Source organism: Marmota marmota, unplaced genomic scaffold (assembly GCF_001458135.2).
Source record: "Marmota marmota marmota unplaced genomic scaffold, marMar, whole genome shotgun sequence".
Taxonomy (NCBI): Eukaryota; Metazoa; Chordata; class Mammalia; order Rodentia; family Sciuridae; genus Marmota; species Marmota marmota.
The window spans coordinates 1003808-1019161 of NW_025999913.1; the positions used below are offsets into that span (position 1 = coordinate 1003808).

At 39.3% G+C, this 15354-nt stretch overlaps 1 protein-coding gene across 3 annotated transcripts; it reads right to left on the minus strand.

The window, feature by feature from the left end:
* Nucleotides 1-5867: 5867 nt before the first annotated feature.
* Nucleotides 5868-14032, minus strand: Fam217a (family with sequence similarity 217 member A). 3 transcript variants are annotated; one of them, XM_015493974.2, is made up of 6 exons: nucleotides 13901-14032; nucleotides 12564-12660; nucleotides 10861-10945; nucleotides 10725-10738; nucleotides 9884-9951; nucleotides 5868-7439 (listed from the first exon to the last, which is right to left on the minus strand). In XM_015493974.2, the coding sequence occupies exons 2-6, from the start codon at nucleotides 12624-12626 to the stop codon at nucleotides 6224-6226; spliced, it is 1446 nt and encodes a 481-aa protein (XP_015349460.1). In that variant the 5' UTR covers nucleotides 12627-12660; nucleotides 13901-14032; the 3' UTR covers nucleotides 5868-6223. The 3 variants fall into 3 exon arrangements, with proteins under 3 accessions (XP_015349460.1, XP_048655684.1, XP_048655683.1); XM_048799727.1 differs by lacking the exon at nucleotides 13901-14032 and adding an exon at nucleotides 10044-10118 and having other exon boundaries at nucleotides 12564-12776; XM_048799726.1 differs by lacking the exon at nucleotides 13901-14032 and having other exon boundaries at nucleotides 12564-12776.
* Nucleotides 14033-15354: the final 1322 nt, after the last annotated feature.

A 15354-nucleotide genomic window follows, 5' to 3' on the forward strand; every position in this document is an offset into this window, starting at 1 on the left:
GCATATTGTCTGCTGATTTTTTTCCCCCCTTAGCTTAGGTTTGGCATTTTACATTTACTTTAAAGTTACGAACATTCTTACCTGAGGTTTCTTAGCTGCCATTTCATTAAGGATAGATATGATTTGAAAAGTATTCTGGCTAGGTGTGGTGTTGCACACCTGCAATCCCAGTGACTCAGTTAGCTGAGGTAGGAGAATTACAAGTTCAAAGGTAGCCTCAGCAGCTTAGCAGGCCCTAAGTAACTTAGTGAGACTCTATTTCAAAGTGAAAAAACAGAAATGGCTGGGGATGTGGCTCATTGGTGAAGCGACCGTGGGTTCAACCCTGGACCCCCTCCCAAAAAAAAATGTATTCTGTGCTCAAATATAATTAGGGACGGGTGGGCTGAAGCTATATAGAAATCCTAGAAAAATCTCAAAGATTTTGATGTGCATTTCAATGACTCGAAAAGGTATGGGGATAAATGTGGCATACAACCTCAGTAGATTCTGGAACCTGTACCTTGAAAACAACCAATGTGGTAAGATTTTCCTCACAAACAGCAATACAAAGTAATGAACTAACTTCCTTTTTTTCAAATAACAAGTAAATCAGTTCACTGCCCATTTAGAACCCTGACATATCAGGCTCTTAGCCCTAGCCTATTCACTCCTTTCTTCCTTTAAGGAAATGTTTTCAGCTTTTAAGAATAAAATAAGGCCAGGCACAGTGGAGCATGCTTGTTAACCTCAGTAACTCAAAGGCAGGAAGGTGGGAAGTTCAAAATCAGCCTCAGCTATTTAACGAGGCCCTAAGCATATTAGACTCTGTCTTTAAAAAAAAAAAAAAAATGCTAGGGATATTGCTCAGTGGTTAAGTGCTCCTGGGTTCAATCCCCGTTACCAAACATAATAAGAAGGACCAAAGAGGATGTGTAAATCCCTAGTGCATGCAAAGTAGGATTAGGTTATGCGGGCAGGGGTAGAAGTGTCTGGCTTTGTAGAATACATCCACCCCAGCTGGAGCTAATCATCTCCAAGTGGCAGGTAAAGACTGATTCTGGTTGCATCCTTTATAAGAAATGGGATGAATGTTAGTGTCTTAAAGGACCACATTCTAATTTGCTTGGGCTGTCAGGATAGAGCTACATAATTGTATACCACAAGTGGTCATGAGGTCATTGTTTCTGGTGCATTTGAGAGAATTATGCAGAATGTATTAAGGTGGAAACCAGATCTTTCATATGTCCATCTGTGGCTCATTAAAAAAGCCAAGTCAACCTCGCTAAGATCCAATGAGCTGAGGAAAAAAGTGAATAATGGAGAGCAAAAAAACAGGGATTTCTGAGCAAGTTAAATTTTCTTGAACAGGATTACTTTTTTTTATTTTTATTTTTTTAATTTTTATTTAATTTTTTTAGTCATACATGACAGTAGAATGCATTTTGATATATAATACATACATGGAATGTACATACATCAATCATATTGTCTGTTCTGCTGCCCTTGAACAGGATTACTTTCGACAATAAATTTTGCCAAATACTTCCATCCAAAATAATGGCTAATGCATGACCAATGTAATTCTGCAACATGCACACTCAGAAAAATGAGAAATTATATCCCATTTAAGTATGATATATCAAAGTGCATAAATGTATTCTACTGTCATGTATAACTTAATTTAAAAACAATTATAAAAAATTAAAACAAAGTTCACCATGAAAAGTAATAATAATGGCAGAGATAGCTGGGTGGAGTGGTCGCTCATGCCTGTAATCCTAGCGACTGGAGGCTGAGGCAGGAGGAACATTACAAGTTCAAAGCCAACTTTGGCAACCTTGGCCCTAAGCAACTTAGGTAGATCCTGTCTCAAAACAAAAAGGATTGGGGTGTGACTCAGTGGTTAAGTGCCCCTGGGTTCCATACCTAGTACCAAAAAACAGTGGTAGAGCAGGTGCAGTGGCACACCTTGATAATCCCAGCCACTTGGGAGGCTGAGGCAGGAGGTTCACAAATTGGAGGTCAGCCTGAACAAGTTAAGAACCCTGTGTTACAAAGGGATGTAGCTCAGTGGTAGATTACCCCTAAATTCAATCCCCAGTTAAGCAAAATTAATGATGGTAGAAGTTGGCTTTGAACACATCTGAAAAAAATAGCCAAATGTTTCATAGTTGCTAGTTTCTACAGTTTCCCCGGTGGTGAATTTTCCTTTTCACTTATTGACATGTATTACCTGTTTGATACAAGAATTTCCCTTTGTTAATCAATGGGATAAACTTGAGATGACTGCATGTATGGTTTCTACAAACTTGCCACTTCTGGTCTTGTTCAAGGGACTCAAGCCTTAGGGAGGGTGGGGGTAGGAGCAGCACCTGTATTTTTAATAAGTGATGTTGACTTTAAAATTATTGATACCTTTGCCCCGTAATGGAAAATGGCAATACTTCTTGTCCAGATTTGATATTTATATTTAATAAAGCAGTGTTGGAAAACCATCTGATAGGTATTTCAGTAGCTCCTTTATTTAGGTCTAATAGCATCCTAAATAAAGTAGCCCGGTTGTTTACAATAAAAAAATTCACCCTTTGCCAGATGCAGTGGCACTTGCTTGTAATGCCAGCTACTCAGGAGGATAACAAGTTAGAGGCCAGTGTGGTGAACTTAGCAAGACCCTATCTCAAAAAGCACTGGAGGGGTTGGGGATATGGCTCAGTTGGTACAGTGCTTGCCTCGCATGCACCAGGCCCTGGGTTCAATTAAAAAAAAAAAAAAGGACTGGGGATGTAGCTCAGTGGTTGTGCCCCCAAATTCAATCTAAGTACTAAAAAGAAAGAAAGAAATCACCCTTAGGAACCTTGCTTCACTTTTTGCCACATATTTTCATCTGATGATCTAGCAGGTAAATTCATGTCCATAAAAGAAAATCATCCTTCATAGAGGACGTCAAAGCTCAGAATCAGTTTTTTCCCCCACACTGTAAGGGGCCAAAGCAGCCCTCCAATACAGGAATCAGTTCCGTGTTTCCCTGACAGTCTTAACCTTTGTGACCTCTACTTCCACATGCTCTTCCCTGCCATCTACTTCCATCTCCCAGGCCACTGCAAACCTTGGCCTCACTGAAAGGGTTTGTGTCTGTTCCCACATACCATGTTCCTGAGCTTGCCTGGAACATTCCTTGCAAGAAGGAGAACATTAATTTGTTAAGAACTCTCATTCCTCTGCTGGCAGTAAAGTCAGTTTATGCTAAGTCAGTTTATTCTTGCACTAGGTCTGCCTTCCTGAGTCATTCTTATTTCCCTGTTACATTTTTTGAATATTTGTTATCACCAGGCAGCCAGCATCTCACCAGGGTAATTTTTCCTTCTTAAAAGAGGGTAAGCCACCTGAGGAAATAAAAGTCTGAATATGGGGCAGAGTCAAGAAAAATAGGTTTTAAGGGATGGAGCGCCTGATAGATCCAGTCCACACAGGAGCTGGAGCTGGACAGCTAGAAAATGGCTCCAGTCGTTTATTTGAGGGGGTACATCAAAGGGAAGGATAAAGTTTCAGCAGGAGGACTCTTGCTTCATGGTGTCTTGTCCTCAACAGGTTGTCATCTTAGCAAGCCACACCCATCTCTGAGAGGCTGTGTTGCTTTGTGGCTCCAGCACGTAACCCCATCGCCAGTGCTGTGTGGAACCTGGCAGAACTAGGTAGAATGTCACATGTATTGGGGCAGTCTCACCAGCAGGAGTGCTGCTGGGAGTTCCCAGACACCAGACTTTCTTACTCAAAGGCTTCCATGCCGATTTGGTTCATGAATGGCTTCTGACAATTTGCTGTATGCCAAACACTTTTAATCCTATTCATTTAATCCTTGTGATTATATGAAATAAAAGGCATTTCATTCATTTTACAAATCAGATAATGAAGCACAGAGAGGTTAAAGAAACTGCTTATGTAGACTAGAGCTGTTAAGTGACAGAGGCTGGTTTCCATTTCAGGTTATAGATCAATCAGTGCTTTTAACCATTCATGAATAACAATCCCAATGATGGTGGCACATGCCTATAATCCCAGCAACTCAGGAGGCTGAGGCAGGAAGATCATGAGTTAAAAGCCTCAGCAACTTAGTGAAGCCCTAAGCAACTTAGTGAGACACTGTCTCAAAAAAAATAAATAAAAAAGGGATGGGGATGTGGCTCAGTGGTTAAGGACCCCTGGGTTTAATCACATATATATTATATATATGCAATTATATATAATATGAAATATATATATTCTTTCTAAAGTCTTGTAAAACTTCACATCATTATGACCCTAAAGATGAAGGAATAAAATCCAGTTAAGTGATGAGAATGGACACAAAGCACTTGTTATAAGGTTCAGTTCTCAAATTGAGGGAACTGAGAGTAAAGATAATTGACAGGAACCAAGGAAGGTCACTGAGAATTGAAGTGAATGAAAATAAAAGTCCACTTTCGCATTACAGTTCTGTGAAAAGAATATTATACCAGTTTTGATAATGAGAATTATTGGATGGAATACAGGCAAAATTCCATTACATTTAGGGAAACTGACCAATTATTTTCTATTGTGGAAAATTATTTGATGTTAACTAAAAGCTAAGCATGCTCCCTATGATCCCTGCCTCTTAGAAAACTATTTGAGCCTTTTTTTTAAACTAAAGGTAACAGAGAAAGCAAACTACATTTGCTCTCGTTAACATTTATTTGAATTACTCATTAATGCATCTCCCCATTCCTAATTCAAATATTCTGTATCATTTGGGAGGATGATACACAGAAACTTAATAATATCTGGGTTTGTGCCTCGAATTGGTGGGAAGGAAGAGGACTTTTATTTCATTTGGTACATTTGGGTAATGTTTTAAATTATAATCATTTGTTATTTTTTAATGTGGAAGAAAAACTAGCCAGGCAAGTGGCTCATGATTGTAATCCTAGCAGCTCAGAGGCTGAAGCAGAGGATCACAAGTTCTAGGACAGCCTCAGTAATTTAGTGAGGCCCAAAGCAATTTAGTGAGACCCTGTAATCTCAAAAAACAAAAAGGGCTGGGGATATGCCTTAGTGGTAAAGCTTTCCTGGGATCAATCCCCAGTACCAAAAAAAGAAAGAAAAGAAAAACTCATTTGAATTCATCAATCATCTGCTTAAACTGAAGCACACTATAGCCCAGAATACCCAGATGTTTGATTTATGCATGTTAAGGCTTTTCTTCATGTTTTCCAAAGTGTGATCCAAGAATCACCTGCACTAAAAATCACTCAGGATGCTTGTTCATAGTATGTGTCTATGGATCCCCCTCCCCAAAATTTTGTTTCAGTCAGCCAGAGGTAGAAGCCAGAATTCTATTGTTTGTTTCCCTGATTCCTAGCAATAAAGTTTGTCAAAGTTTTTCACTTGTTAATGAATTAAGTTTCAGGGTAAGACTTACAACAATGTAGATTTTTGAAGGAAAAAAAAAATCCAGTAATGAGATTCTGACTTCGGACTATGACCTTATTAGATTTTTTTCTTCAACTATCAGGTTGAAGTGGAAAAGGGTTATTGTATTCCTAAACTTGTAGTTGGGTTCAAAAGAGAATTGATAATTACTTTCATGTATATGACAAAGAAGGGCCTGAACAAATGGCAAGTTTCTAAGGATTGGGGAAAATCTGGAGGATCTCAGATATTCAATTAAGAGAACAGAAACTTCTTTAACTTTTAAGGGCCAATCAGTGTCCAAAGATCAGAATGATAGATGATTTGTGGAGGTTAAGAGGGAGAAGAAAAAGACTGATACAGAGTGGGAAGATCTCTGAAGAATGTCACCGAGAAGTAACTGCAAGTCTTACATGATTATAACACAGCACGATCCAAGAATAACTACAACAGCAATCTATCAATTATACCATTTATTGATGATAGAGTTATACTGGAAAACAATCACAACAAAAGAACAAGCTGCTGAATAGAATACTTAGGTTTACTAAGTAAAACGTTTCTTTGAAACATAACGTGAAGAATTGTCAGATGCAGCAATGTGTAAGCCCTTGGATCTGTATACAGATGGCTTAGCTGTGACGCACAGGCTGCACTCCGTATCTTGCCAGGCAATCAATTTGTGTGGGTTTTCTTGTTAATTTATTTTTGTTTTGTTTTTGTTTTTATGCCTGCATCTCAGAATGACAAACCATATGTTAGCTGAACTTCTTGGAATACATTTGCTCACATTGGGATGTATGAAAGAAAAGAGTTATTTTTGGTCAATGGGTGAGCATTTACCCTTATCCATAAAAGAAGGTGAAAAACAGTTTAGTTTCTGAATATAGAATGGTCTATTCATTAGTATACTTTTTTGGTAAGGTTTCCTTTTGGTCCTTTGTGATTTAATTTCTTCCCTGTGATTTTCAGGAAAAGACAGGGGTATAGGTGAAACTAGTATTGGAGACCTTGGTGGCAGGCATCTTGTTGAGCCTATTCTAACCAGTGATTGAGTAGTTTGGGTGGTGGAAGGCTTGGGTGAGAGTTCTTGGCATGAATTTGAAGTGAAACTTTTGGGATTCTTAAAATCATCATAAGTTGCAATATATTGTTTTGTGGTTGGTGAACTTTTTAGAGATGGTGATCTAGAATTCCATTTATATTTTCCATCACCACTCCAATTCCACTTTGAAGCATTTTGTTCAAGCTTACCACAACCAGAACTGTTTTTTCTCTTTTCTCGGCTTTTATCTACACAAGATGTCAGAAGACTCAAAGCGTCAGGAAGTTTGGGCTGCCTCGCTTTCAATGTACTTTTGGAGGAAGAGGGTCGCTCAGAAATTGCTGGAGAACAGAAAGCACTTGGTAGCCTAGACCGCTCCTTTTGTATAGTCATATGTTGTAATCGTTCCAGTTCTAGTAAACGAGTTATCAGCTGTTCAATGGAGCTTTCTGGAGAGTCCAATGTTGCTTTCCAATTTTCACATCTTGAAAAGGCAAATTTGTGCAAATCCAGAGTATTGAAAGGAGGGGGAAGAAAATCAGGATATAGAAATACTTCACTTGGTTCCTCAGTAAAAGATTCCTCAACATTTTCTATTGTTTCTGGCTTTAACTTCAAGTCCATCTTTTTAAAATAGCTGAGTAAAGTGTCATTAGTGTTCTCGTTTTCTGATAAGTCACTTTCATCAGTTAAAATTTCTTCCACACTGCTGTTTCCATGTTTAAGGTTGCAGTTTGGAGCAGATAAAGTTTCTCCATTGCTGGTTTCTATAGGTGAACATGAATCAATTTGAAACTCACTTCTGTCCTTTAAAAAGTCTCTGTCAGCATAGGGCCAGTAGAGACTTATCGGCATCAGCAGTCCCAGTTTAGAACCAGCTTGCTGATCAGCTGGAGTACTTGTTAATGAGTGGTTTAGGGTAAAGAGCCTTATGGGATTATTGACTACATTAAAGCCAGTTTCCATTGTAGATTGTTTGAATTCCCTTTAAAAAATAATTTAATTAATGAGTGATTTGTTGACTATAATTAAAATGCTATTAAATGATACAAATAAATAACCTTTGTCAAAGATTGATTAACATTTAGTTCCCAATGGCACATATGTATATGTGTATCTAGCTATCTGCAACAAAAATATATTAATTTCAAAATATGCTTTAATTATATAAACTATACAGATTAAAATATTAATTCGATATCCCTTTGCACAAGTGCTTTCTCACAAAGTTAGCTTATCCAGCTGGTAGCAAGATACCTGAAATGAGACCTAAAAACAGCTAACTGTGGCTATGAAGCCACAAGGTTAAAAGTGGCTAATTATATTAATTTACCTATATTGTACATGAAATTATGATGTCTGAAAATTAGGATATCCAACTCAAACTGAAATTATAGTGAAATGACTTAGAATCAGATAAAAGGAAACTTAACGAATGTACTTAGGTTACTTAACAAAGACTTCTATGTTAATCACTGTAGTTTTAAAAAATTATTCTAACAAAAAAGTAAGAAATATCTATCAAACCAAAATTATTCCAGATATAGTCCCTAGTAATTTTCTTCTAATGGTGCCTTTTTACTTTAGGATTGATTCTTCTAGGTATTATATTAACATAATACTGTAAAACTACAACAATAATACTGAAAACTGTAAAAACACTAGGCCATAAAATACTGAGTTACTAGATTTTTTTTTTTAAGATAGCTAGAAATACTAGGATTGAAAGATCAGATGCATTTAAGTTGACATGTGGTCTTAACATTGGTCTTGTTTCTATAAGTGGCCAGTTTATAGTAAAGGTAATCTAGAATTTTGAAAAATACTTTAATTACTACAGAAGGTGATAAAAGATTTATTCATTTAGCTAAGCACTATAGCTAAGCACTAGGAATGCTGCCTTGCCTTTGAAAAACTACAGGAAAATCCCTTTAAATCTTCAGTTGCTCAAAGACAGGAGCCCCCTTCGGTATAGTAAAAAGAGCAGGCAGGCTGAGGAAGGCCTAGGTGTGACCCCGTACCAGCAGCAGTGAATAAGCAAAATGCAAAGGTCAATATCCACCTCAGGGGAGTTCTGAGGAGAACATGTTATATCACTGTACTTTGTGAAATGTTAAACACTAAATGCAAGTAATTTTCATCCTCCTTACTTGTTGATGGTACACTGAGGAGAAAAATTGTAATGAACTATTTCATTGACACCCAACTTCCATCTCTGTATCATCCTTAGGCCTAATCAGCATGAAGAGCAAATCCCTATCAAACACATGCTTCTGTTTAGTCCTCACAACATCCCCATGAGATGGGCTCTCTCCCTTTCCTCCTTTTATAGATAAGCACACTGAGATACACCGTGGCTAAGGTCACATATCTAGTAACTGGTGGGGCTGGGACTTGAACTCAGGTGGTAGAGATCATGGCTGTGATCCCAACCACTGCCTTCTGCTCCCTCCTTTAATGTTTACTTCTCTGTTACTGTGATAAACGTCAGTTCACTGTGTTTGACCTCTTACCTTGACATCCTTGTCCCTAGCTGAGTGCTTTCTCACAAAGTTAGCCTATCCAGCAGCACCAACATTCCCTTGTTAGCACACACAATTCTCCTGGCACTTCTTGGTTCTCCCTTGAATTTTACATAAGGGCAGCTTTCCTCTGGGCCTCATGGAGTTGAAATCCTCTGACCAGAAGAGAGTTACTGTCAAGTGACGCACTCTATTGTTACAGCGGATGAGATGAATGGGACTTGGGATGCCCTTCACTATGTGTAAAAGTGACACCAAGCCGTGTTCAAGAAGAGGAAATTTCCAAACACCTATGTTTTTAAGGGGCAGTCTAGCTGGTTCTAATCTATAGTAAAATCTAAGCACAAAACATGAGAATGCAAACCCAGGGAAATATGATATAACTATGCTACCTTCAAATCCCAGCTCCACCATCCATTAATTGTGTCACTTTGACAAGTTACAGAACTGGTCACCATGCCTCAGTGTCCTCATTTGTAAAACAGGGATAATGCTAACAGCATCTACCTTGTAACACTGGGCTCAGATTAAATGAGTTAATATGTATAGAGAATTCAAAGAGTTCCTAGAATAGTACTTCCCTATTATATTTCATTTTCCTTTCAACGACAAGTCCAACTCTATCCATCTAAGCCTCCACTGTAAGAGATGAAAATTTCTACAACTTAAAGAGAACCCTAGTGTCATCTAAGCCTTCATAGCAAGGGCAGAGCGAACTCACCTCTTACCTGCTTGCTGGCTAGTTTGTGGTGTCCACTACCACTTCCTATTTCAGGGTGGATTTCTGTAATTTCCACACAATTTTTCTTTCTGCTGGTTGTTTTTGGCTCTTGTATTTCAAGCAGCTAATTCATCTGTATTTAAAATTATTTCAGTAATTTAGAGTATTACAAAAATATCTTCTTACCTGTTCTCCATGGTACTTCCTTCATTAAGAGGGTAACTCCATAACTGAAACAGCTCTTGTTTACTATTCTGATAATAGAAAGATCATGACAGTGTCTTAGAAAATACATGAATTTTTTGAATGATAATTTAAGAGTATGATACGATGAATAAAATACCACCTGTGTTCTCCTGTGAGCACGCTCTGACATATTAAGTTCTAGCATCAGTTGCTCTACTGGGATTTCCAAATGGTTCTATGAAGCAGCAGAAAACTTAAACACAACATGTCTGTGTTTCCTGTTCATGTTCTAAGAAGGTATAGTTCTTGTTCTAACCACAGGATCTATCATAAGATCCAATGTATTCCATTTATGCATACAAAAATCATTTTGTTTTTACTGATTTCATCAGAAATCTATTATCAATACCAACTAAACATTGTTAATGAACCTTCAGTATCATTAACATTATTTTACAGTGAAGCATTTAATATTTTGATCAAAAATTGTAAGTGAAAGATTAATTTTATGCCATTTCAAAACAGGATATTTACCATTTCAAACACTTTGATACATTGTAAGGGCTGAGACTACTTCCCTTTTGGCAATGACTAAAAAACACTATATTTACTACATGTCAATTTCCATGTCTAGTATTGTTTTATTAAAAATAGTTAAAATAACAAAATATTAATTAAATGAACAATTTGCAGCCCTGTAAAACAGAAACACGTTGCCTTGGTTGAAGAACTCTACAGAAATAAAATTTAAAGTTTAATTTTGAAGAAGAAAAAAATTTCAAATATGCTTATCATTTTCAAACAATATGTTTTTGAATTATTTAAAACCAAACATCCTTACCTTATTAATTTTGCCTGAAAGAATGTATATGAAAAAATGACAATTAATAGTTACATAAAACAGGTTGCATTCAAACAAACCCCCTTTAACATAAGTAATTATTCCAGTATTAATATACACATCTAGGATTTCTTACCACCTGCCGCACTATCCCTTCCAGGTGGGAGGTTTTTATTTTCAAGAACAGGTACTTCGGAATCCAAACTCCAGTAAGATACATTCTAAAATAATATTTGGTTAGGATATACTTAAAATTAAGAAGATTTTTAAAAGCCCAAGTACACAATTTTACACGTTCTTTGGTTAAAGTATGACACAAGGCCCAAAGTCCTATGACCCCTCTGCCTCCAGGATGGATGCATTCAGTATCTTTGATGAAGACAATTCCTTTAATCAAACCTTTACCACCTTGATAACACCTGACATCCAGGAAATGGAAACACTCTTACCATAATTTATGATTCCCTTCTCATTTTATTAAAATGACACACAGGTTCTCAAAATTGATTTTAAAATATAATAAAAGGTACACAATGGCATGTTCATCAGGTTTTCTGTGTCTGAGCACCAGATCGGAAAGCCTACAAAACCCTTCCACAAATCCTTGCATTATATCCAATGCTAACAAGTCTATAACTCTCAATCTAGATTTCAGATGTTGAGAAACACTCAGGAAATACTCAAAAAGAAAACAAAAAATGATTGAAAAGGGAAAGGTACTAATATCTACTAAGTATTTCTATTCCAGATGTTGTGCAGAGTGCTATAGGGGAAACCTGTGTGTGTGGGCAGGGAATGATTGTAATACTCTATTCTAGAAAGGGGAAGTGATAAGTTACGAAAGTAACTTGAGGAGTGAACCTAGTTGTTTTCTATCTCAGACAAAAAAATATTTTATAAATGAATCTCTAAATGAATGAAATGTTAGGTATTATTAGGTATCAGCTCTACCCTAAGGAGGAACAGGGAGAAATAAGCTTCAATACACACAAGGATTTAATTTATCCACAGCAGGGTATCTCCTGATGGGAAGGATAGTGGGATATGGGAAAGGAGGGTGCCAATTATTTTTATTTGGAAACTTTTGAAAATAAAATTAATAAACTTCTGTTTCTGATATAACATATGTGAGGTCTAGTTGCTATATGAGAACCACCAAGGGAACTTTTTAAAAATGATGGTTGAGGGCTGGGATTGTAGTTTAGTGGTACAATGCTTGCCTAGCATGCGTGAGGCCCTGTGTTCCATCCTCAGCACTAAAAAGAAAAAAGTTGATAAAAAATACAGATTCTAATTCAGTAGAATGAGGGTGAAGTCAGATATTTGCGTTTTAAAAACTTCCCCAATGGATTCACAAATTTCTTTCAACTATATAATCCCAGGACACTAGTTAGTGTCTCAAATGTACATGTGAGAAACATCCTTACATTCAAATGGTAAAAAGAAGTTGATAAAAACTGCTGTTTATACAAACAAATTAACAATCAAATGTGACATGGGTAAGGAAGGCTGGTCAGCTAAACATGAAATCAGTTAGTTTGCAAGTTTCTTAAGGCCTCAGACTTGGTTATTGCCTTGCTGATATTTTCCATGAAGTACACGTGAGAAAGTAAAATGGTGAGAATTGCCTGATAACTGATAAACAGTATCTTTAACGAAATCTTCTGAGATTTGGAGAGGAGCTAAGGTTTGATATCTCAAATGTGCAGAGGGAAAAACAGTACAAACAGCTTACAAACTGAAAGCAGTAAGGTTATCTCTGTAGTAAAAGTCAGTGGGAATTGTTTTAGCAATGAGAGCTCCTGCCCAAAGGCTCAAGTTCAGTAGCATCTGCCATACCTCCTGAGAAATGCTTGACAGATGGACCGTGGTGCCACAGTTCTCACCGTTTCTTCTGCCCATTTTGTTGTAGCTGCTCCTCTGTTTCCTTAAAATCCTATACAGGTTGTGGGACAGGCACATTTATGGGTAAGATTCAACATTCATATAAAAAGAAAGTGGGAGCTTAGGGCACTTAACTGGTATACATGAGGCCCTGGGTTTGATCCCTCCCCCCCCCCACACACACACACCCCCACAAAAAAAAAAAAAGAAAATGTTTAGAAAGCAGAGTGGACTGTGAGGTTGGAGTAACCATATGAAATCAACCAGGATTAAAAAAAAAAAAAAATGCGGGGCAAACCAAGACAAGAAAGGGCACAAACAAAAGCAAACTAGAATTTTTAATTGACAGATGATTACAAAATTAAGACAGAGGTGAGAAAGGAGATAGCAGATAAGAAAAATGAAATACAAATTGGAAAAAAAAAGGCGGGGGTGAGTTATCTGGAATTTAACAAATAGGGCCATGATGTCTGTTTTGAATCATTCAAAACAAAAAGTGCTCCATTTGGGGCTGGCGTTGTGGGTCAGTGGTAGCGCGCTCTCCTAGCAAGTGCAAGGCCCTGGGTTCGATCCTCAGCACCACATACTAACAAATAAAGGTGTTGTGTCCAACTACAACTAAAAAAAATAAAAAATAAATAAATAAAAAAGTGCTCAATTTGGAAGCCAGGTCAACTTTACATATAAGCAGAACAAGAATCCTGTGCATATTTCAGAGACATTAAAAGGCCCCCAGGACGGGGCGATATTTTCCACACTAAACTTTCATGGTGTCCAAAAAGCCCACTATAATTTAAGGTAAGAGTATTGGAAAAATAGAAGATAACAAACCAATCACCGGGTTAAGATATAACTATTTGGAAAGAATTATAAATTAAAGCCACGTAATACTAAACACATCAGCTAATTGGTTTCAGTTTATGTCTCCTAGACGTAAAGGTGGGCTTTGGAGAAACGGAGACACAGATCGGGTAGTGAACCCAGGGGTTGGTCCACCTGCGGCCACTGCTGGGGAAGAATGCGGATGGAAGGAGGCCCGCCCGGGGCCACGCAGGGTCCTCTCCTGGGGGAGAGCCCTGGCACCAGGCACCCGAAAAGGTACCAGCAGGAGGAGCTTCAGACAAGGAAAGGGAGCTTCTGGAGTCCCAGAGCGGGAAGGCAAGTGTCTGAAGGGGGCTCCGGGCCCTGGGCGGGCGGCTCCCTTTCGCTCCCAGGCTGTGGCTGGTCTCAGCGGGGAGCTCGGGCCAGGGCGGCAGGTGGGGCTCGCGGTCGCCCGGGGCTCGGGCTCTTACCCCACAGGGCCGCAGGCCCACGTGTCCTCCCCGGTGTCCTCTCCGAGGGCGAAGCTGCCCCGAGGCCCCGGCCGCTCCGCGCGCAGTGCGAACGGCTTGCCCAGCGCCCCTTCCGACTCGGCCTTCCTGTAGCGGGAGGACAAGGAGGGCAGCGGGCAGCGGGGGGCCTGGCCCTCGGCCGTGAAGGGCCGGCGGGGCCCGCAGNGCAAGGTCGCAGCCACTGCCGACCCACCGGCCCTCGAGGCGGCCTGCGCCTCCCCCGGCCTTCCCTGTCCCTTCCAGGGCCTCCGCGGCCTCCCTGAAGCTTCCGGGACCCTCCCCGAGGCCTCCCGGACCTCCCCTGCCTTTCCCCGGGTCCTCGGGGTTCTTCCCCGGGCTTCCTCGGGCCTTCCGCGGCCCGGGGCTGAGGCGGCCAGTAGGCTCCGGGCCGATCGCCTGGGCACAGGCCTCCCGGAGCGTTGCCCCTCACTCCTAGAGACTGGATTTATGTGGTCAAGTCTGTTCTGCGCACACGTTAAGTGATTAAAATGGAAGAACAGTATCCCGCTGAGAGCAAGCGGGATGGTCCGCTTCAGGTCAGTCATCTGTCTTAGGACAGGAAGAACAAAAGTCCATGTTTTTCTTTCTGTCTGGGATACGTTTAGATTGAGCCCAGTTTTGTACCCACAAATGCGTATCTCCTACCAAGCTCCATGAAATGAGAGAGGAGGAAAGGAGGAATGAATGAATACACACACCACACCACACACACACACACACACACACACACACTTTTCCACAACAGGTTAATATGGAAGAAAAAATTGAAACAAAACATATCTGACTACTAAAAAATGTTTGTTAAGTCTTATTCTTTGTAATAAAGAATTTATATTTGAGAATTTTTTTGCACTACTTTGCCAATGATACTATTGTGTTCTGTTGGGTTGAAAACCAGGCTCTAAATTCAATCCCCCAGATAGTTCAATAAGCATCTTAATATACTGAGGAGGATGGAATCTTCTTAGAATAATGCACACACAGGTATATAACAAATGTTGACCACAGATTCCAGGGTCTCTTGGATCTCTGATCCCAGCTCACAGGTGTCTCCCTCTGCATCTCCATTTTCCTCTCAGGCCTTCCTACCTGCTTTATTCTACCTTTATTTAATCATTTGTATTCCTCAATTTTATTTGTTTTTGTTTGTTTGGGGTACTAGGGATTGAACCCAGGGTCACTGAGTCACATCCCCAGAACTTTTTATTTTTTATTTTTATTATTTGAGACAGGATCTCACTAAGTTGCTTAGGGCCTCACTAAGATGCTGAGGCTGGCTGTTAGCTCATGATCCACTGGCCTGAGCCTCCAGAGTGGCTGGGATTACAGGTGTGTGCCACTATGCCTGGCTCCTCAATTTTATTTGTTAATTCCTTGATTTGTTTGCTTTTTTGTTATCTGTTTACCCCTAGTAG